Source organism: Athene cunicularia (assembly GCF_003259725.1).
Source record: "Athene cunicularia isolate RWA chromosome 1 unlocalized genomic scaffold, athCun1 chr1_part1, whole genome shotgun sequence".
NCBI classification, from domain to species: Eukaryota; Metazoa; Chordata; class Aves; order Strigiformes; family Strigidae; genus Athene; species Athene cunicularia.
Window position 1 is genome coordinate 115,451,635 of NW_020799091.1, and position 24,073 is coordinate 115,475,707.

Consider the following 24,073-nt stretch of genomic DNA (forward strand, 5'->3'; position numbering starts at 1 on the left):
CATAAAATAAAAAAAAAAATAATAAAAAAAAAAAACCACAACAAACTAAAGTCTCCGTCTGCACCATCTTAGTGGGAAAGGCAAAAAAACCAATTGTTTATATTTACCCTATTTTTGGAAGCAAAACTTCTGGCAGTAAAGATGTTAAAGTAACGTTTCCTTTTATGACATAACATTATTTACACTGTGACAAGATGAATAGAATTCTTTATTTTTAAAATAGAATACACCATATATGTGTATGCCAGCAGAGAAGAATGATTTGTAAACATCTAAATCATACAATATCTGAACTGAGACAGGGCTGTATCAACAGCCTCACTTCCCTTAAATGCTCACTCAGGGGCATTTCCTCTTTGAGAAACAGTCCCAAGTGAATTATTTGCTCCAAAAGTATGTAAGTGCCTGTTCTAAACATAGCTCAAAACTCTCTCCCAAATATTTCAGCAGGAAAGGTTAACAAATGCCTACCGATACAATCAGTTACACATATGAAACACATAACTATATGAAAACTGTACCTGCCCAAACCCACTCTGCATAATACACACACCATCAAAACAGCCGTTCTGTACACAGTGCAAGCTAACAAAGCAGGGATACTAAGTCTGCTTGTGCTATCCCAAGAGTGGTGTAAAACCACTGAGCAGAGGATTTACGGCTTGTGTTGAATAATTTATCATATTATCCACACAATATAAATTAGGCTGATAACAAATAAGTTTGTGCCTATTGTTTACCACTTATCCCCTCAAATTTTCAGACTTCTAAAAAAGGTCATAAAGACTGGAAGAAACAATAGTGCAGTTTCTGTGAATGTATCTCCTCATGTTAAAATACTGACCTTTCAGCTAATATAGGAAAGCTTGAGGAAGAAAGACCTCATAGCACAAACCACACTTCAAACACAGGGGAAAATGTCCTGAGGAGTATTTCCAGGAAACCAGAAATCTATTCTAACTGGTCCAGTTAGCTGCTTACACCATTTGAGGTTTCCACGTCCGATCTTTTGCGATGGCTCAGTCTTCCCTGCTTTTAGGATAATGATTTTCCTAGATGCTGGGGTGCACATACCGCTTTCTAGAGCTAATTTTACCCCTGGGTTCTTTACACTGACTAGATAAACATGTAAAGCTGCGTCAGGAGGGAGAGGAAAAATATCTGGGTTGGCTAGCAGAGACACTGTTCCTACCCCTGTGGGAATGGAGAGATTTTTCCATAGATGGGAGTGCTGCTTACATGCCATAAAAAGGCATAATGAGATCTTTATTTCAACTGTTTGGCACCATGTTTATCCCATAAGAGAGAGTTTTATGTTTCCCAAATCCGACCTCACACTAAAGTATCTCACCCAAATCTGGCCTGCACAACACTAACAGAAATGTGTCAGAAGACACAGAGTCCAGATCTTATGTGAACCTGAATAGTTAAATCCAGTGGAACACTCAGAGAATAAACTCTTCATAGTCCCAAAAAGCACTTCATAGGAAGCACAACTGGGAGATAGTGGCAGAAACTTCAACCTCACTTGTTAAACAAGACCATGCTGAGTAATTCCTGCAGTCTGATACCATAGGTCAGCCACAGGGCTTCACACCACCTCTGCTCCCTTACCAGTTTGGAGGGAACAAAACCAGACTGGAGGGGATCCCCCTCAGCATTTCTCACTCTTGGTAGACCATCAACCACCTCCTATGTGCACTCCATGAACTTGTGTTGTTATTCCTCCCTGACACTGGGATTTCTGCTCTTCCAGTGTAAACACAACTTTTGCTTAGTAGGCAGCCAGCCTGCTCAAGAATCCCAATTTCTCCAGTTCCAATGTTTCTCAAGTGGCCAATCTGCCCATTCTCAAATGTTGCATTTCTGCCAGGCAACCAAACCAAGATGTGGCTGGTCAGCTTGGAGAGAGTAACAGTTTCTAATGAAGCAGATGAGAAAAGGATCTAATTTCACAGTTACTAATGCCAGTTGCAGTAAGATTTAGCCCCTCCAGTGCCCAAATCAGTTTAGAAGGTAGAATTCTCAGCTGCAAATTAGGAAGGGCTTCACTGAGGTGGGAGTGATGGGGGCAGGTGGAGAGAGGAGCTGCTCACTGCCGAAGAACCCTGGTCAACAGCACTTCTACCCTATCAACAATAACACTGCAACAAACTCCCTAAAAATCCTAAAATTAAAATATTGATCTCAGATCCCAGTAAACATTACACAGATCAGTGCAAAAATATTCCCCTATAGTTTATCTGAGATCCTACCATAACTCCAGGTCAAGCAGGATGATTTTATCTTTGTTTAACTCTGAATTCCAGTCAGGTTCTTCCACATAGTCTGGAAAATGTTTCATATCTCTCTTCTCACATCTCCCTATCTGTAGAACAATGCCAGTATTTATCACCCCTATGTAAAGATCAGTTAACTGAAATCCCCAACCACTCAACATAAATCAAACTTAACACTAGTGCAACAGTGGTGAGAGTACACTTCCCTTTTTCTCCAGGGTAAAACACCAACCACATTACTCTGTCAGGCCCACAGTTGCTCATTCTCTTTTTTCATGCATCTTGATGGGACAATCATGCAGCCCAGCAAGGGAGGAGAAGACATGTCACATGAGCTCCAGGCGGTGCATGCCCAGGATCTAGGCTCTGTGAAGCTCATGCACATGGACAGTTACCTCCATTTTCCCCAGGTCTGTCTACTGGTCTCCAGGTTATTTGTCTTCATTAGAGGGGCTGCCTTCTGGTTTGGAAACAAGAATGGGCTTTTAACAGAGCTACTTGCATGGTTACTGTGACCTTGAGAGATGACAACACCTTCACATGATGAAGAGACTGCTGCGAACTCTTGGGTATCAAAGAGGGAAAGGGAGCAGACAGATCAAGAGTGTGATAAGCAAGAAAATAGCACTCTTCAGGCAAAATCTTTTTCAAAGAACGAAAGAGCAACCAGGAAGGGACTTGTCCAGGACTGAGGAACAAGTCAGGGAAGCCTGAGCAGTGAAGGACATAATCAGAAAGAAAGAAGTTAAAATCAGAAACAATTTAAGAGTGGGTGAAATCAAATATAAGTCATTCTCTTACAGTATGGTTCCTTACCAAAATACATTAACTAGTATTTTGCTAACTATTGCCAGAACTATCTGATACATGCGTCATCTGCCAAGAAGTGACCTGCCTGAACCCTGTAGCAAGTAAGCATTGGGAACAACCCACTTCCTTTTGTCAGCCTACTACACTCAGCTACATTTTCCAGAAGCAATTTCCTAGGCTGCAATTAGTAAGAAAACCTATCTCCTCCATTTCCTTAAGGAAATCCAGATTCGCAAGGCCAGGGCTGCAATCTTATTCTATAGTGTTCAGCTCTGTCCATTCAGGCGGCCAGACTTCCTTCTCGCAAGCAGTGACACAAAGCACTGCATCTTGTCCTTCCTGTCTCCTTCAAGCCATCCCTACAGATCCCGTGGCAGAAGGACCCGTAGTCCCCAGGGGAGATACCGATCCTTTTGGCATGAGGAAACTGCAGATTGCTTCGCTTGCTTCAGCATGAGGTCTTCAGCAGTTGGGGAGGCTAAGAAACTCACTACCCACACATTTCCCTGTTAAGGCAGGGCAGACAGCCTGCTTCAGACTCTGTCCAGGCAGATTTTTTTGAAGACAACACATGAAAGCTGCTGAATGTCAGAAGACATGTTTGCCACCCCAGCTCTAGTGCTGATGAGCTTCTGGACACGCAGAAAACACCCTGAAGCAAGCTTCTTCTGGCACACAAAATGATTACCCACCATTGAGGCAGCTGACTGTACAGAAACAGACCTACAGAAGTGGAGATTCCCAGCAGGATGTCATGAGATTATGGCCACAGAAGTAGAAAAACCTTACTCAGAATGAAAAATTACATGAGGTCCCCGACAGAAGGAAGCAGGTGACACCTATACACAGAAAGTGAATGTTGATACTGCACATGGTCTCAGAAAAACACATTTAAGTGTCAACTTAATGTTGAAAGCTCTTTAAGCCTTTCCAGGTGATAAATACAGGTCATCAATATGCAAATTCTTGTCCAGTGCTGATTCTGCCCCTAACTTCAGGTCATGTTAAGAAAAAAAAAATCCAGACAAACCCACCCCATACATCCTCTTAGCTTCTAAAATTATCCTGCACTTCCTTCCTTGACGTCTTTTTATGCAGCAGACTTTGAGGACAGCTGCCACCATGCCTTTAAAGTGAATAGCATTTTAGTTAGCAGGGCAGCAGCTGGGCAACACAGGAGTCTGTGTTGTCCAGAAAGTCTGCTTCTCAGGCAGAAACTGGAAATACGTTGTGCAGAGGCAGAATTCATGGATCAGTGAAGGATGAGGAAAGAATGCAGGAAAAAATCCAAGCATGCATTTGTCAGTTTTTCAGAGGCAGCTAGAGCAGCTGTCCCAGCCTCAGGCTGGGTTGTCAGTGTAGCAAGGCAATGAGAAAACACCTGAGGCAAAACCAAAAAGTCATCCTCATATTGCCATCAGAAGTTTTTGGCTGGTGTTTTTTTTTTTTTTTTTCAAACTCCCTCTTTCCTAGAAACTCAGCCCTGACTGCTGGGGTTCTGAAAACACTCTCTTTCCATCACCAGGGCCATGCATGGAAGTTGTTATCTCAGCACACACTTCACCTTCCTGCCCTGTATGTCAGCACAATTCGAGACTAAGAATAATGTTCAGCATGCCAGGGACAAAATCACACAAAGAAAGGACACAGCTGTAGGAACTAAACAATTCACTGTGACTTGAAAACCAAAGAAAACATCTTGACGGGTTTCTGAGGAGCAACCAAAAAAGCAACCTTTTACAGGTTTTACAGCAACCTTGAGGTTTCCCTGAGGAAACCTGCTCTTCAGTATTTGTTTACTTTTTCTGAAGTTATGGATGGCCCATCTACTTTCTCTAAGGTCATCAACCCTGTTATTGTACCGCAGCCCCAGCCTGAACCACCCTAGCCCTCATAACAATGAGGTTCCTGCCCTGCTCTGCCAGCACAACTCACCTCGTGACTGGTGGGCCAAGCAACACTTGATCCAGCTCTGCCAGTAGCTCCTGGGCCATGGCAAGCAGCCCTTCTGCTCTTCTGCATGGTAAATATTGCTCTTCTGACTGGGAAAACCACAGCTTGCCCCGCACCATCCTCAGGGAAGTGGTGCTGTTGGCTCGCTACCTTCTGTTTGTGCATGGAGAGGTGACCTGGCTGATCTCAGAGCACCAAATTCCCAGGAGAAGGAACTGCTAACTCCCAGCACTCAGGGAGAGGTATGTCAGCAACAAAACTTGCACTTCTGGCCAGCATCTTATAGGAAGTTCTTCAGAAACCATCAGTAGCAACCATTTGTTTCCCTGAAAAATAAAGAGTGGGAGTTTATGTTGCAATCTCAAAACCTCTGGAAATCACTAGTCTATTCTATTCTATTCTATTCTATTCTATTCTATTCTATTCTATTCTATTCTATTCTATTCTATTCTATTCTATTCTATTCCATTCCATTCCATTCCATTCCATTCCATTCCATTCCATTCCATTCCATTCTATTCTATTCCATTCCATTCCATTCCATTCCATTCACTGGTAGAGCTCAGACAATAAACTGTTGTCTTTCACTGGTATTGCAAGGCCTAGGACATAATCCCACAACACTCAGCTCCTTTAGGGAGATGGCAGTGTTACCATGTCCTTTTAACTAGATCTAAGTTTCTCACTGTCACATCTTTTAAGAAGAAAACTGCAAGCTGATGCCATGCCAAAGAAAAATTATTGCGGTTTCACGGTTCATCTCAAAAGGTCATATGTCTTAAAGAATACACCAGGTCACTACTGCCTTTCCCAAAGGAACTATTCATGCACTCAGAGCTCATGTGTGTTGCTTCTCTCATCGATTTATAAAAGCTCACAAGAAGTGTGCTACAAATGAAAGGAATCATGCGGCCTTATGTTTAAAGCTGCTTTATTTAGGTTGGGGTTTTTTTTTCAGCTAAGGTAAATACAGAAAACAGGATAGTCAATACATCAGTAAAGCATGTAACTTCAGATAAAGAATAATTAAGCAACAAGCAGCACACACACAATACCTCTAAAAATTTAAAATACAGGGGTTTTATCCACTGAGATTATTTTAAAATAATCTGAAGTAAACTGCAGCTGCTGTAGCCAAAAATACTTCTGTGAATTTATCTCAAAAGTTCTTTTGCTCCAATTTTTTTAAAAAAACCCAACCCAACACTCTAAAAAAACCCTGAAGTTCCACTTTTTGTACAGAAAGGAAGCAAAGTGTAAACTTACACTACAAATTGTAAACCTAAAACTAGAAAAAAGCCCAACATGCAATGAAGCGTTTCTGGTATCCCAAACAAGCAGGAAAAAAAACGGACCAGATGGAGCTTTGGTTGGATCAGTTTGGGTTTTTTTAATTAGAAAAAGTGAAATATATACATAAATAATTCATATTGCACCTACAATAGTAACAGCAAACGTCCCCCCCCTCACATCCTCAGTAATATACACAGACATATATGCACATATAACTTTTCACCAGACACTAGAGAGGCTGCCAGTCAAAGTATTGGTTCTGAACACTTAGTCATAAGGCTTGCATCTGTTAAGTTTTCTCTGCTGGTTTTTTAGACTGAAGTTTACATTCTTGGTAAACACATGACATAAAAAGCACAATCCAAAACGCTATGCACTTTGTAAGATGGAATACTTCAGATGCACAAATGCTAATTGAACCCAAAAGATCAGAGGATACTGGTAGTGATCCCAATGTGATGACAAGTATTCAGACAGAAGGAAGAGTGAGAAACCCCTTAAGCATTAGCATTCTTCAGCAGAACAAAAATCACCAGAGGACCCCCTGCAGTCCTCCTGCCTGTCTATTTAAAACGGGCCATGAAGTCAGTATGCCCAGAGGTACTCCTGTTTTTAGGAACCTTCACCCCGTGAAGTAGGCACAGGGCATGCCGAGGCTCCCACCCCTCACAAATACAATGAGCTGGAAGGCAAGCCCAGGAGAGCTCTGCTCTCATGAGCAGCCTGCTGCCACACAGCAAGTAGAGGGGACAGGCAACTGGAGCATTAAGCCTGGAAATGGCCAGATCAGCAGGCTTGGGCAAGCAGTGAGGAGCAACTAGGGGTTGTGGTGGGGCGTGGAGCTCCGATTGTACCTGGAGCAGGAGCATAGTTAAGTCCCAGCTCCTAAGAGTAACGCAGTGTCTTTATCTGCTCCCAAAACCATGGCAAAGCAGTAAATTCAACCTCTGTAAGACTCCCCACTGGTACTATTAAATACATTCACAGTAGTGACAGACGATAGTTAGCTCAGAGTGTAACATCCCACACAACAAGGTCCAAATATGGAATAATGGCTTTTGGCCAGCAACAGACAGTTTGTCTCTGTTCAAAAAGACACAACAAAGAAGGATGAAGACATGGGAGACTATTCTGAACAGTGCATAAAATGACCGTGAGAACTACTGACAAACCTAGCCCACGCAATTTGACAGCGAAGCAAGGAATAAGCTGGGGTACGAACAGAATTGTTTCAGAAAAAAAAACCCAGAAAGAACGTGACAGCGAAACAGAAAGGAAAGACGGGGATGCCAATACTTCCACTACTGGGCTTTCCTTCCATCTTCTCACTTATATATTAAAAAACAAACCACCCCAGGATTAGAAAGAAAAGCCAAATAAAATAAATTGCTTCTGTTATTTCCCAACTGTGGCTGCTATTGCCTCTAATCTGTGACCTGCTTGGAGCCCTTTTGCTGGTAATTTTTGCCAGACTTGGTGTGATTTGAGTCCTGGGTTTTGAGTCCAGCAGGTCTCTCCAGAGAGAGTTAAGCAATGCAGTTATTGGCACATTCACTGAGAAAAAAGAGTTGTATCAGCTGGATAAGAGAAGGAAAACCAGATGACAGGAAGAGGGCAATGAACGTAGTGTTGCTGCAAATAAAATTGCAGACATATGTTGGTAAACTTTAAATCCCTCTTTATTACAAGATCAATTAGGCACTGGAAGAGGATCCCCAAAAAGCTTGCAGAGCTTCCATCCACAAATGTTTTCAAAACCCAACTGGAAGAAGGCAAATACATTTTGCACACTAGAAGTACTGTTGTCCCTCAAGTGGGGTCGTTTACCCGGTGTCCAATACGCCAATATACGCACAGAGCAGAGGTACTTATTTATTCCATGCCTGCGCAGAGTGGGGAGCTAGGTGGTAATTCCAAACTAGCACACTGCACAAAAGAACTTCAATATATTTATAAACTTCAGATTACATGAATATACATTTACTGTAATGACCACTGTTTAGTTTCTTATCAGTTTGTCCCTCATTGGCTAACAACATGCCTTGTGTTGATTTGAAGTTACAGCGTCTTTAAATTCTTCTGTGCAAACTCAAAGGTGGAGGGCACGTCTTCTTGATCTTAGATTGAGTTGGTGGTTACAGTCTCCTCCCCCCAGCCGGTGCCTTTACCTTTTCCGCAGTTACTGCTGATTTTCTTCTCAGACAATCATCCACCTTGTGGGGATCATCATCCCCAGGCAGGATGATCCCCTCCTATCAGTCATTTTAATGTTAACCAGACATGCATTGTTTATACACAGTTGGAGTAATTCACTCTAGGTTCCTTCTTTAGATCACAACACTTCTAAATTAGTGACTTACACTGTCATTGTTCTGTTTACAGGTTTAGAATGAGCAGAGTAGAAAATTTCCATACCAATAGGTGACACGAGCAAAGCAGATTTTGTCTGGCAGTAGAAGAGTGGACTAAGTGGTCCCTCTGGTCCTACTTTTTATGATTAAGAGTCTAGACCAGATAAACACTGTGCTAGTCTTTTCAGGATCAAGTCAGCATCTAGATAGGGTAGTGTACGTTCTATTTTATTGTTGTTTCCTTCCAGCCAGTCAAGTCACTGCTTGTAAGGTGGACTTCAGGCTGCTGGGCTGTAACAATCTGGTAGGTGAATGGAAATCCTCTAGGATCCTAGAAAATAAAGCAAAAACAGGAAAAAGTGAATCATGGCTACTGTGTTGCTGCCTCAGGTCTTGCTGAGTGGTGTGGTTGTTGTGGTGGTGGGAGTGTGGGCGAAACACACAGTGAGGAAAGTGGAGAGGAACAGTCATAAAACTGTCCTTTGGTGAGCAACCATAGGACCTTCCCTGCTGTACAACGAGTAGCACATCTTCCTAAAACACAGTGAAACAGCCTATATTCCCCCGTGCTTCCTTGCTTCACTACAACTGATCCCTTACCTTAAATTTAAGAAGCTACCTTCTCTTTAACAGCACAGACGCACACCTGCCACACAAAATGTCATTACATGGAAGGATCTGTGCCTGAACCCAGAAAACCTGCGCTCAGCACCGCTTGTCCCAAGGACCGCAGGAGATGCATGCAGGCCCAGAGGCAGCACCGCTCCCAGTGCCAACGCTCACTCCATCCAGCTTGCCCCACACTGACAACACCCGCCCCCCACGCCCCTGACTTCTCACAGGGGATACTCTGAGAGATGTTCAGCCCCCTCAATATTTTGTTATGCTCCAAGGAGGAATAGTCTTAAAACTCTCTTTAAGCAACAGAAATTCCTTCTGGGAGCATATTTCTGAGAAAGCCTGAAAACAACAGTTACGAAAACATCATGCTATACACTATGCAACCACATTTTCTTCTTGGGTGGGGGATAAACTACCCAGTTAATCAACACCTCATTCAAAGCCATTTAGTACGAGCAGAGGGGCAGGAGCTGGCTTAGAAACCATTGCACCTGGGGAGGAAGCCAAGTGATCCTGCTCGGCAGTAGCTAACAAAAGACATGACCAGTGTAGAGGGAAGTACACTATTGAAAAAGGTGTTTTAAAGCTTATATCACACAAGATAGAAATTTACATGTGAATTTCAGTTTATGATCACTGAAGGAAAACCTGAAGTTATTACAGTACAACCACAACACCAAATATTTAAGTAAACTAATGAAAACAGAGAAGGAGAAAAAAGAATTACATTGGAAGATTTAAATCAAAGCTTCCTGTCCAATGATTTCAGTCACCAAGATTTAAAAATCAGTCCAGCTTATAGTACTCTATCAAAGGCAGCTACTAGATTTTTTTTGTCTTCCCACCATAAAATTATTCTAAATCACTCTGCAGATATGATTACAGTGCCTAGAGACAACAGCCGAAGAGACACGATTAAAAAAAGACCCCTAGCCTTTGTCCTGCTGGCTTTTGGAGCACTCCCTGGAGACACATGGTCACAAGTCTCCAGCCAGCTCAGGTTATCCTGTCCTTCCCTTTCCTGTCGCTTTAAACAGCAGCCAGCCCCTCTCAGAAACCTGGAGATCTACACACACACCAGGATGAAATTTGCATATCCTACCATAGCACGTATGGTGAAAATTTGGAAAGATGGGCTCAAAAGCCATTCCTGCCTTCAGGTAAAGGATGGAGCAGCAAGCATGTCATGGCACTGCTCGCGCTGCACAGCACAGCCAGCCAGCCCTCAAGCTGACTGCGGCCACCTGAACCTCTGCTACACAGCGCTCCCCAGAACCTCACCCTCTGCCTTGACATAAGCATGGCGTGAGATTCACTTGCTTCCATCTCCCAAAAATTTAATAAGGTACCTTGAAAGTACAATTGTCCCTTTTTGAATATAGATATTGGCAGCTGAGTGCAGAGCCTTACTGCATATTCAAACAGTAGAAGAAAATAAGACAGCATTTCCAAACAGCACACACATAATATGGCATGACAAATTTTCAGAATTAATCTTACTCTATTTGCATACAATAAGAATGATTTATTAAAAAAAGAGAAAAAAAAGGCGGCATTTTCCATTTCCTGTTAATAAAATACCAAATGAATCAGGGAAGTTGTTACATTGTTCTTTGTTTTCATTAAACTAAGACCATCAAGACCTGTTCAAGCAGTATTTCAGATTTTTAAAAAAATTCATCTGAAGACCAGGTTATGTGATTTTTTTTTTTTTTTAATTTACTATGTACCTACTACTAAATCAAACTTTCTTTTTAATTCTGGAAACCACACACACTGCAGAGTTCAGAATATGGCAGAGAGATTCAAGTGAGGAATATACAGAACCCTAAATGGATTTATAAACCGTGAAAAGCAAACCAACTTTCCTGGTTGGTAATACACACAGATAGCATCATATATTGAATATATAAATAATTTAATATTTCAGGATATCGTTCCGATATTTGAGACCCAATTTATGACACTACCTTTATGTAGTTTTGAAAAAAAAACCCAAGAAAATATATATATGGCATCTTTACTTTTTGTGTAGAAGAGTAAGAAAAAGGTTTCCATCTACTTATCTAATAGCCCTGCATACAGCCAAAGTATTTTGCAAAGGAAAAATATTTCAGAATTGAGCATATGAATAAATCTTACCAAGGAAGTAAACAAGAAATTGAAACAGTGAGGCAACTATTCATATATCACAAGAATGCTGATTTTTCTCCCTTTCAGCTGCCAGCCATTTTCTTTTCTGGTTACATACAAAGTCCTATTGTTGGAATGAAAAGGAGAATGAAAGACTGGAAAATTACTTCATAATTAAATACCAGCACAGATATGATGCAGAGGTTAGAAAATGTGTTAATCACACATAGCAAAGACCTCCCTGTTTGCAAAGAAGGGGCTTCATTTTTAATAGCTTATACTTCAACTCTTCTCCTTTAGGTGGGCAGGCCAAGTTCTGAGATGTTTTCTACATTGGTACCTTCATCCTGTAGGTATCAAACAGCATTTGTTTCATCCTTCAGACAGAAACTCCAATCATGTCCCAGGAGACCTGAATTCACCCGGGCATCTTCCCCTCCTTCCTCTTCTGCCACTCTTTCTCCCAGCTCTTCTCTAAAATGGAAAGCAGGACAAGGAGCATGCTCTCCTCAGAAAATTATGCTGGGAGAAAACATGATGCAAAACCAAACAAAGCACCGGACGTTCCTGTGCTTCACAGTGGCAACACATAGCACTAAATTGCGGAAAGCTGAAAAGAGCACCCATGCTTTCTATGTATATATGATGCAGACTGGGGGGGTACTGGCAGGCACATTTCTGTGAACAGAAAATTAAGTGACTTACTAGGGAACAGGAGTTGTCAGGAGGCAGTGTGTGATTAAGCCCAGAAAACATCACTTGGCCTGAGAAATATTTATGTCTGCAGGGAACCTGATGGGCAGCCTCAACACAGAATTGCAGAATTAGGTCTGTTTGGCTATAATGTTTTGACGCTGTGGGGTTTTTGTTTGTTTGTTTTTTGGAGGTTTTTTGGTGTAGTGCTAAGGAGAGTAAAGGGATAAGGCTGTTGTAAGCAAAACAACTTTCACTTATACCATGCATATTTTAGATATTTTGAGGAATTAAAAATAGAATATAATCTCCTACGCACGATAAAGCCACACTTCAGAAAAAAACAAGACAATTCTAAAATGAGCCTCCCCAGCTGGGACACGATGGCAGAGACCCGTCCATCTGTGAGCAGGCTGCATTATATCCATCTATATCCTCATGAAAGAGGGAGTTATGTCCTGAGTTTATCATCTGAAAGGCTGGTATTTAGCTGTCAATTCAGAAAAAAATGATTCTGAAAAGCCTCCTAAAACCGAGTTACTAGTATATTTTTCTCAACTACCTAGTCTTTCACTATTAAGAAAAACAGCTCTACGTCAAAGCAAATCCACTGAATAAACAAGCCAAGTCATACAGATAAAATAAGAGTTGCCATAATTTTTCATCCAAAGCTTAGAAACACAGCCTTCTCCAAACTGAATAAACACTAGGGTATGATGCTATAATAGCTATTCCAGAAATAATTCCTATCTCTACTATAAACAAAGCAATGGAAAGTGTGTTCAAGTACTTGTTCTTGTAAAGTTTCCCAAATAACTACAATCTCCTGCACAAGACTGCCATATTTCCCAACCTTTCAGAACATTTTTGGCCACCAAACCTTAGGTTTCTACCTACATATTATAGTTAATCAGCCAAGTTGTTATTTGCAGCTTAACAGACCTGAACCTGTATTATCTGTAGCAACTTCCAAACTTCAAAAAATAATAATCAGGGCATCTTAAATCCCTATTCAGGGTATTAAGCGATCTCTAGCTGGTAATAAAGAGGCATTGTCAATCTGTTTTATAGCACTTGTGTAACACTGGAGGTACACTGAGGTTCAGCATCTCTGAAGTGCAGTTAGTTGGCTGGCTGGATTCAGACACAAAAACCTTGAAACAAAGACTTTAATTTAGATCTAAGGCTTTCCAGGCAAAACATGCATAAGCTACCCAAGAGAGATCAACATAACAATGCTTAAAAAAAAAAAACCAACAAAAAAACATGCTGGCCTTTATATCCATTTGTGAAATAGCCCTTCCTCACAGGCCTCCAGGAAAACGTTTGCGTGAAATTTTATCCCCCTGCAGACTGCTAGGTCCTGAGAACTGACTATAAAGCTTTTTAACTGGTGAGGCTGAAACATGAGTATTCTGCAAGCCTTGAAATAAACAATGCTGTGGAAAGCATTCAGGTTGAGACATGTATGCAATAGGTAAGTCAACAGAATTTATTTAGACTAATAGCTTTTATTTTGCTTTAATCCAGGCACTTGGCTTGTTAACTAGACTGCTTTACATTGGTGTGGTCTACAGTTAAGCTCTATTAGTTGAGCCAGGTAGGAAACTGTGTCACTTTTTACCAGAAGAATAGCACTGAGAAACCTCTAGCATGGGTGAAGTCATGTCTGGTGATTCATTGCAGCCTGCTTATCGCACATAAATAGAGTGATAGGCACATCTAGCTTTGCCTCTCTGCTTGGCAGAGGATGAAGATGTGAGTTTTCCAACGTTTTTGCATCAGCTCTCACCACACAGGCTGCTCAGTTTGTTTCCAGACAGTGACTTTTAGCCAAATGTGGTGCAGATGCTTCACTTGGGATGTTCTTAGGGAGAATCAAAACGTATGTATGCCCTGTAACTGATACAGGAGGCAAATGTCTTAAGGATGGGACATGAGCTTTGAGCCCCAGCTCTTCACCTGATTCCCAAGCATCTACCACGAAGAGAAGGGAAACAACAGAAATAAAAGCAAACCAAAACCCAACCATATTCTCAACAGCAGAAGCAGAAGAGAAGAAACTCTGATGGAAAAGTGTCCCTCACCACCCAGATCAAAAGCTGTTGTTTTACTTTAAAAAACAGGCATCTTGACAAGACTGGAAAGGCTTTGCTTGTTATCTAGTGCAGAACGAAAGGAAGTATTGAAGCCCCAGATAATGGCCTTGGACAGATATTGGTATCCTCCAGCCAGCACTATTACCTCTACTGTTCCAGGAAAAAAAGCATGTCCAGAAATAAGTATGTAGGCGCCGCTCCTTATTCCAACACAGTCTGAGGATAATAGACGATAAAACCAGAAAAGAGCTTTCTGCAAGATGTTATTCTCCTTTGGGTGAATCAGCTGCAACCAAGGCTTTACGTAACATAAAGAGATTTCACAGAAGGGCAGGGAAAAAACAAGCTGCCACAAACCGGACTAATGTCCACCGTATGCACCTCAGACAGAAACTAAGGTGGTGTAGGGGATCTCCTCATTACAGCATGGTATTGGTGGAGTAGTGATGCACTCTAAACATAGTGTCAGAAATTACTGTAGTTCCATGGGTATTCTTGGCATTCTAAGGATTTGACTGGGAAAGTGACAGTGGAATCATATACAATATGAACTGTAAATAACTTATCAACAGGCAGAAAAGAGCATCCAGGTAAAAAAAAAAAAACAAACGATCAGATGGTGACGGAGTGATCAAACTGCACCGGTACTGGACCTTTATAACCGTGAGAGATGACTTGTAAAAATAGGTCCTGAAAGAAACAGGCTTGTGAGAAACAAAGACTAAGAAAAACAGCCTGAGAAAGAGGTAAAGGATAGTGGGGGGAGTGGAGGCCCACCGAGCTATGGAATGTCTCAAACACTTGTAAGTAATGAAACTATAGTCATGGGATGGATAGTGTGGAGGTCAAAGCTGATAAGGCTGCCCAAATAACACAAGATGTAGTTGGAGGGGGCAGCCCTGTGGAGACAGGAGGGTTCTGCTCTAGGGCACCTGGTCACATTTCAAGGGCCACCTGTCCAGTGAATGACCTTTGCTTCATTATCCATGAAATGCATATTAAAGTTAACACCCCTCAATATGATAACAATGATTAACAAGATCAAACTAATTGCATCATACCATGAAACATCTTACCCCTGCCCATGCATGGGATACATAGGTATGTGTGTCAACCTGGGGGATGGACCCAAGGAAAGTGTGTATAAATTGAGGGAGGGCAAAGGGGGTGGTGGGCTTGGAGAGTGAAGTGAAGCGAAGAAGATGCCTTCTTGAACCCTCACTTGTGGGATTGATGCAGGAACACAGACTGGTGATCTCTATTTCTCTATTCCCTCCATCTCCCTCCTTTCCTTTTTCCCGTTTTCCTTCACTACCATTAAGTAACACAAGGTATTCTGTATTGCTTGTCACAACTCATTATATACTTAGCCAATTATCGTGTATCCAATTAGTACATTGTGGGAAGTTAATAAATGTCTGGACTTTGAGACTTGTCCCACTGTTGTCCACTCCATTGGGGATTTACAAATCTAAGTCACTTGCCTCCCTCACCAGAGCGGGACGTGACAGTAACAAACTAATTAATGAGACCTTCAGGAAAACAGATGTACCCTAGGAATATTGACGACACATTTCCCTAAACTGGTCACTGTATGAAGGAATAGGATCAGCTGATCAAAATTGCTGTGTAAAAAGTAATGCTGCCTTCACACAAAAAGGATCCAGGTCAGCACATTACATTTTCAAAACACAAGACTGAAAAGCAACTGGGAAAGATACAGACTAAGACTGTTAAAAACTAGACTGCATCGAAAGAACAGAGACTGAACAACTTACAAGCCCACTGCAGAAGTCACATCCTGGCATCACAGTCAATCAAAACCCATGATAAATGAAAAGGAACACAAACAAATGAAGTCCTTCAAATCCTGCTTCTGTTGATAAACTCGAATACAACAAATTTACAACCACTGCTAAACACTCTTTGTCTAATTTACCCCCTCTGCCCCGGTGAACAGGTAAATACAGGAGTCTTCACACTGTGACATGCCGGCACGCATGTGGAGCCAGGAATCCAGACATTCTCCCCAGGCAGCGGGGCGTGAGACCCCCCTTCTCTTGCTGACACAGGGGGGCTTCAAGCTCTGAGCCATTAGCTAAAGAGAAAGGGGCCCAGCGCTTTCAGTTTAAACACATTATGCTTTTCTGTGTCCTGTGTTTTCCTTACAAGATGGGGGGAGTGGGCTCTGTTCAAAGTTTCCAAAATAACGTGTATACTCTTGCGATCGCAGCAGTGTCTCCACAGCAGGAAATGGCGTCTTGTATGGCCCACGACATGGCACAAGGATGCGTGAAATGGCTTGAGGCTCCCAAGCCCAATACCTAACAGGTGGTATAGGACATAGGAGTCCTGCTGTGAAGCTACCCACAGTGCCTGCCAGGGATGGTCCTGTTATAAGCTATTGCTGGAACAAGTGGCCATTGCCTGGGGAACCTCTAATATCCAAGGGCCAGAGTCATGCTAGGAGGTATGTTAACGTCTTCAGCCTAGTCTACCCACAAACAACCTGGTCTTGCCAAGCAATGTTTTACTGACTGTCCCTGCTCCTGCTCCTGGCACCAGTGCAGTCACAGCATCCCAGTGTGGTTCTCCTCACCTGGCATGCAACGAAGAGGCTTCAAAACTCTGCAAGGCAGCACCTGCATTTTTCAGCACTCGCTTTGCTTGGTCACCTTTGCTCTGATCCACTCTAGCCAATGATCCCAGACCTCTGCCAGGTCACCTCTGCCTCAAGGTTTCTCCTTCAAGACCTGCTTAGTACAAGCTTCCTTTGTTTTGGAATGGTTACTCTAAAGATGCATCCTTCTTTTGAGCATTTCACCTTCTTCCGATCCTTTAAAAAAACCAACCAACCAACCTACTCCTTGCCCTTTAACTTACAGATTGGTCTGAATATTCAACAGACATTTTCTCTTCTGAATTGTTTATAGGACCAATGGAAAGCTCACATATGTTTTACAATTAAGAAGTTATATTTGGCATGTAAGAAGTGTTCATTTCCCTTTCTTCTCAGTGAAGACTTTTGTGTCTCTGGCAGTAGCAGATTTACTAGTTCAGCCCCTCTTAACGGTAGATGACATAGCTCTAAGTTCACAATAGACAGGTCTGATACTCCTGGAAACACTAACTTTATCTTATAGCACATTATCATCATAAAGCAAGCATCTAAATATTCAGAAACTGAGTTAATGTGTGATAGTGTTTCTAAACATATTAGTAGAATTTAAAGCCAGACACAGTATTTTGATCTAGTTAAGCAAGAGGGAAACTACCAATGACCATCAAATTTCTGTGATGTCTGAGGCCTAAGGCCTCTCCTCTAATTTTTTTAGCTTTCATTCTGTTGTTAGCAATTAAGACTAGAAAGTTGAGTTGATCCACGATCAGGTCATCACACATATAAAGACATGACACCGACTGCAATTTCTCCTTCATTCAGTGTTAGGAAGCAGACTCATATGTCAAGTTTGAGGGCATTTCTCCATCATATTACACTGTTTGTCTTAAAAATACAAAAAGGATGCTACGACCAGAAGAAAGCCCTTCCTTTGAGGGCACATCACTGCACAAGCAGGTTTCTCTCCAACGTACCTCTTCTGCAAAAATTCTCTAGGCGTACTTACACTTGACACTTTTGTGGCCCTCCATGAAAATGCAAATGGCCAGTGAATGACTTCTGCTGAGATTTCTGCCTGAAAGCAAAACATCGCAGCATGTTCTGCTCTGCTTGGATCTTCCCCTCGCTATTGGTAGTCTTGTACCATCCCTCAACGGTAGCACTGGGAACACAGCTCTTAAAATTACATGCAACTGAGGCAACCTCTAATAACTGTAAACACATTATTATAAATTTACCTGTCTGATATGACAGCATACCTACAGTATCTCAACAAAGACTCATTCTTCTCTGCAGATGACCTGATCTTATTATAGGCTCTACAAAAAACGCTGGTTTCCATGCATCAGTGACTCACCACTTCAACCCCTCCTGCATATCCTCTTCCCACAGAACAGCATGATCAGAATCAGAACTATGACGACAATTAAAATCCCCACAGTAATCATCAGCCAAAGCAACGAGGATCCCTCTTCTGTGAAAACAATAAAAAAACACACCAAACTAAGTTCCGATATAAACTAAGTTAGTTTATATAGGAAGAAGACCAAAATAAGCAAAATGTCTGATTAATTACAATGTTTCCTCATCGAGACTGTAAAAGTTATTGCTAAGCTGCATTGGGCAGCAATTGCTCAAAAGAGAGATTGAACCACTTATCACTGTCACAAAGGCTAAACTAACTTTCAGAAAAGACGACAGGCTATGTTGTCATGCCTGCAAGTAGCTTTACCCAACATCTGAGCATGAATGTCCCTCCCTTGTTAGTCATTAGCCATTTAATTTGGCTGCCATTAATCAAAATGATAATACAAAGGCTCATTTCAATGCTCACTGACATTACCTTGAAAATTTTATGAATTAAAATGTATTTGAATCAAGCCAGAACTATCATGGTTTTTTAACAGAGCTAGGCTGAACTATTCATCTGAATTTCTCTTTCTCTAAAATATAAGATTGTTAAAACAACAAGCTATTACATGATTTTTCATTCTCCTAGCAAGGAATAACAAGAGTCTTAGTTTCCTGCTTTCTGAGATACACATTTCCTTTTTAAAAGGCCAAAACTAAAAGGCCAAAACAAAAGAATATAGTAGTTGAGACAGGACAAAAAGATTTATTTCAATTAGTGTCACTCTGAATTAAGAACTAACTTGCTTTTGAACTTTTAGAGAGAAGATATTAAAAGTCAGATCTTACTCTTTACTACTATTCCTATAACAGTCACTCGAGTATGTAATCTGGGAACTAACCCACAATCTCAAGATGCTTTTCTTGTCTTCTTAGCTCCCAGGTGATTTTCCTTTTAAGGCTCCAGATTTGGAGACACATGAATTTTAAATCACCCAAGCCAATGTTCCTGTGTGAACTGAGAATAGTACTTCAGCTTTTAACTAGTTCTCATCTACAGAACTGGGGTGAAAGTCTTTCAAGCAGAACAGAACGTCTGAAGAAAATTGGGAGATGTTACACTCATGTATTTAAGATTTCCCCATAAAACTAATATAAATATCTTCAACTGATCACCTTGTTGTTTGCCTGAAAATACTATTCCTCCCTGGCCATTACAGCAATGCATGTGTGTCTTAGCAAAAATGACAAAGAAACTCAAACATAAGACACAGGTTAACTGTGCCAAAACAGGTAGCAAGATGAACTGAAACGTTTGGTTAATTGTTGCTGAGAGACAGATTGTTATTAATTTCAAAACTTCCACTTAAGTGTTTATTAAGTGACCCACAGAGGTTTTACTCCATCTAGGTAGAGATCAGGTGACAAACATTTATATCTATCTTCAGGCTGTCAAAGAAATTATGAAGGCCTGTGTGAAAACTGAAGTCAGACTTTGTCATGGTTTAAGCCTGTCTGGCAGCCAAACACCATGCAGCCACTTGCTCACCCTCCCCTGCCACAGGGGGACAGAATTGGAGAGGTAAAGGTAAGGAGACTTACAGGCTGCAGAACACATGGTGCCTCTAAACCCCATGGCTCTCTACCTGAATAGTGTGGCTTTTTTTCCATCCTGGAAAGAACCCCAGTATGTTGTCGTTTCAAAGACGGCAATGAAGGTAAAACAGGATTTCCTTTCTTCTTACTTGGCACATACACATTTTGCTCCCTCCTCTTCCCAGCGGACTCCTATCCAAACATGCTATTGCAAAACACGGAGGCCAAGAGAATGCTACCAAGTAGCTGGTATTGTTCACTTACCTCCTTTCATTTTCACGGGCAATTCCACTGTTTCGTTCATGTTGCTTACTCTGCAGGTCAAGTCCTGCTCACCGATGCTCTGAGTGTTGTAGATCTCTAGTTTACTGGTGATGGACACCATCCCATTGGTGTGCCTGACCATCTTCTGTGTAGGAGTAGAATTGAACAAATTGTTCCAGGTGATGGTGGGTTCTGGGAGGCCAACAGCATTACAGACAGCTATCAAATGACCTTTGGAAGTGTTGTAATGGACAGACGCACTGAGACCTTCCAACACACAAATGGGACAACCCGTCACCACAGTGAGCACCTGATCATAAGCAGCAGTAGCAGTTTACCCATTATCAGTCAGAGCAAAACTTACTGGATTTGCACTGAGCCCCATGGCACGGGAATGCACAAAATGTTCATTGGGTCAGGTCTCCACCATATTTCAATACTCCCTTCCTTATACTGAAGTTACACACTCCAAAAGTTTCACTCAACCTGAAATCCCAGGTTTTTAAATAATCTGTGAAAGTAAAACCATTTCTTGGTCCGTGCTACTCTCCTATCTGCTAATTCCCTGTCACTGGTAGGGTTCAGCACAGCAGCTCACAGCACTAGGCTTGTACCTGGCACCAAGAAGAAACTGCAACAGGCAACGCTGGTTAGCCCAAGTTCCAGCTGGGACTGATCAGGGTCTTACAAACAAAGATCCCACCCCTTGCTTTTTAGCTGCTACTCACAGAATAACAAACAAGGACAGCCCAGAGCCAAACCCACCACAACAGGCTTGAATATGACCCCACAGAATTCTTGCTCACAGCAGTAACGTTCTGCTCCTACACCACCTTCCACCAAGGGATGGTCCTACCACTGCAGTTCCTGAGTCCACTCAAGGAAATGCCGTGGGTGAGAAAACACCTCTTTTTCCACTAGAGACATATCGCTGAAGAGAACCTTACCAAGGACACTCAGGCAGGTACGTCCTGAGAAGGAGCCCAAAGGGAAAACATTGAAGAGACACATGTAACAGCCTGAATCATCCATTCTTATGTCCCAAAAAGTGATACTTGTCTCATTGAGTACCAGACTTGTCACACTCATTCGGCCTTGATAGGGCTTGTGAATGTTTAATCCTACTGCAGTACTGTATGTAGCTATATTATTCTGTGATTTGTCGGAGTCCTTTTGCCACGTCACTTGCAAAACATCCTTGGGCTCTGTCAGGGCACAGCTGAGAGTCACGTTGTCTCCTACTTTCACTTTTCTGTGTTCATCCTGTGGCACCACTGCAGTGACATGAAATAGTTAGTGAAATGGGCAGTTGTCACACATATTTAGAAGCTAATGCTGATTCTAAGGCCTGGATTACCCACAGATAACAACTCCATCATTCGTATATTGTTTCTACAGCTTTCCCCCACCAAAAAATTCCTTCTCTTCTCCTGCATCCTCCTAGAAATCAGTGAAATTATGTTGATTTACATTGGCTGAGGCTCTGGCTTTCTTCTAAACTCTTTAAAAAAGTTTAAAAGATACATCCTACTTCTATACCCATCCCTGCAGACTTCCCCCTTCAGTTTTACTAAATCACCTCATGGCTTCCCATTCTCAGCAGAGACTCAGTTTTTGTTTTCTAAAAGCTAGAAGAAGATTGAATGCACAAGTGAAGTGCATGCCAAGCCATTCTCAGAGAAGTGAGCACCAAAATGGGCTCAAGAGAATTTCTAGACTATGGAGCTCAGAGTTTGCAGTGCATTTGAGAGAGACAGACAGAAGGAAAGACAGAAAGACAGAAAGACAGAAAGACAGAAAGACAGAAAGACAGAAAGACAGAAAGACAGAAGACAGAAAGACAGAAAGACAGAAAGACAGAAAGACAGAAAGACAGAAAGACAGAAAGACAGAAAGACAGAAAGACAGAAAGACAGAAAGACAGACAGACAGACAGACAGAAAGACAGAAAGACAGAAAGACAGAAAGACAGACAGACAGACAGAAAGAAAGAAAGAAAGAAAGAAAGAAAGAAAGAAAGAAAGAAAGAAAGAAAGAAAGAAAGAAAGAAAGAAAGATAGATAGATTTGTTCCTGAGGGACGGATCTACTATGGGAAGTTGTGAACTCAGGTGAACAACTCAGCCAGGGTCTTTGTAGGTATGGGATGCTGCATGTCCCTCCCACCTCCAGATGCTGCTCTAGGAGGTCTTGTGTCACATGTGCCATCTCCATGTCTATGCCTCAGCTATCTAACATGTGTCAAATGGCACCAGCAATCTGTATTTCACTAATTTTTGCCTCTTACCCTGTCTGCTGAAGCCTCAGGAATCAAAACCAGTTCCCCAACCATTTCCAGGTAGATTTCAGGAAATTCAACTTACCAATTGCCTTTCCAAACCCAGCACAAGCCAGACACAAAAACAGAGCTCGGAAAGTCATTTTGGAAGGAAAAATCTGTGTCACCTGAAGAAAGATAAGGATAGATGGCCAACTGAGTGACATCTTCCAGTGACACCACGTTTCCCGGGTGCAATCATTAACGATAGCTTTGTCATGTGAGGAAAAAATAGTTCTAAGGGCAGATGGTGAGTTTTGACAACTCGCATTACACAACACTGAAAGTGGCCAAGGTGGAAAAAAAAAAAAGTTGCTCGTTGGAAGTTAGAAAAGCATAAACCCACCAGAAGTGTGACACACTGGTTGTTTGGGTTCAAGCTGTGGCACTGAGAGAGAGGTAGGGTTAGCTTGTGAGATCAAGGGATAAATTGCAAGGAACTTCTCTGAGGACTTGAGGACTCCCCATGAGTTGGGAGAACTTCTGGGCATAACACATGAATTGGGGAACTTCTGGGGCATACTGCATCTGCTACGCACAAAGGTGGGAAAGGGTGTGTTGCTGCTTTCCCTAGCGAACAGCTTTTGACCTGCTTTCTGTTCCCTCAATCAGTTAATACTGCCACAACACAACTGCATTGTAGACCTGCCTGGAATTGAAGCTGCTGTCACATTTACATGGAAAAAGTATTTCACATAAAATACCTCTGTAACACACATCACCTATAGCCAATTTTTTTTAGCCAATGTCTGCAAAACTAACTGATGTGTCTTGGGAGTGTCTTCTGTCAAGAATATAAAAAAGCCCAACTTTTTAAAGATTTTTTACATGCAAAAAATAGAATCAACAGTAAAGCATTTTCTATGTTATCATATAGCTTAAAAAAAGGAGGGCTGATAAATAAAGGAATTAGAGTGAGAGAAAGAATTCAATTTAAGAAACAAATTCCCAGCAAATTCGTACGCACCACACATACACTCACAGCCTGTAGCCTGCCTTCAAATTTTAAACACACCGTGCTAAAACAACTCCTGATACAACTCCACAGTTACCAAGCATGAATACTGACCAAGTTCTTATGTGTAAAATCAGGAAACAAGAATCAATCAGCAACAAGCCTGACAAATAATGAATTTACCAGAGGACACAGTGTAGCCAGATACTTGAGCATGGTTCTAAGAAAGTCAGAAAACTCTTTCTAAAAACGCGCAAAAATCAAGGGCCAGCTGAGCAAGAGAGAGAAATTTCGAGTTACAGAAGCGTTTATAAACCAGTGAAAGACGTGCCACATCTGCAGGAAAAGAGAGTTTTCAATAGCAGCCTTATAACTCACTGCTTTAATACCCGTTTGCTCACATCCAAAGGAGTTAGGAGATTTCACACCAGGAGGAACCAGGCTGTTGTGCAGCTATACCAGTCGTGGGGAAAAAGTCCCTTTAGATAGCAAGCCCGGGCTAGCGCGTTACGGGGGGGGGTGTGTGGTGTGTGTGAAATAAAGGGCGGGGGGGAGGCGGGGCAACAAAAACAAAAAAATCCAAAACAAACAAACAAGCAGACAAACCCCACGCGTGTACGCCTGCTGCAAGTAAAGAGCAAACCCTTCACTTGCCATACCTTTCCAGACCGCACCTCAGAGTGCGGTCCCCGACCGCATCCCTGCGCCGGACTTACCGGTCCTCGGCGACCTCCTGGGGC

The 24,073-nt window shown here is 42.0% G+C and overlaps 1 protein-coding gene across 4 annotated transcripts in view; it reads right to left on the bottom strand.

The window, feature by feature from the left end:
* Positions 1–6,012: 6,012 nt before the first annotated feature.
* CD200 (CD200 molecule) overlaps positions 6,013–24,073 on the bottom strand; it is an 18,226-nt gene continuing 165 nt past the window's right edge. Inside the window, exons 1-6 of one of the 4 annotated variants that reach the window (XM_026858002.1) lie at positions 24,050–24,067; positions 22,425–22,506; positions 21,010–21,336; positions 20,063–20,329; positions 18,210–18,326; positions 6,013–9,017 (exon numbers count right to left, since the gene is read on the bottom strand). In XM_026858002.1, coding sequence (XP_026713803.1) covers positions 18,214–18,326; positions 20,063–20,329; positions 21,010–21,336; positions 22,425–22,482 — 765 coding nt within the window. In that variant the 5' untranslated portion in view covers positions 22,483–22,506; positions 24,050–24,067 and the 3' untranslated portion in view covers positions 6,013–9,017; positions 18,210–18,213. Of the gene's footprint in view, positions 9,018–18,209; positions 18,327–20,062; positions 20,330–21,009; positions 21,337–22,424; positions 22,507–23,992; positions 24,068–24,073 lie in introns of those variants that run through there. The other 3 variants (XM_026858011.1, XM_026858016.1, XM_026858025.1) reach the window with 3 other exon arrangements.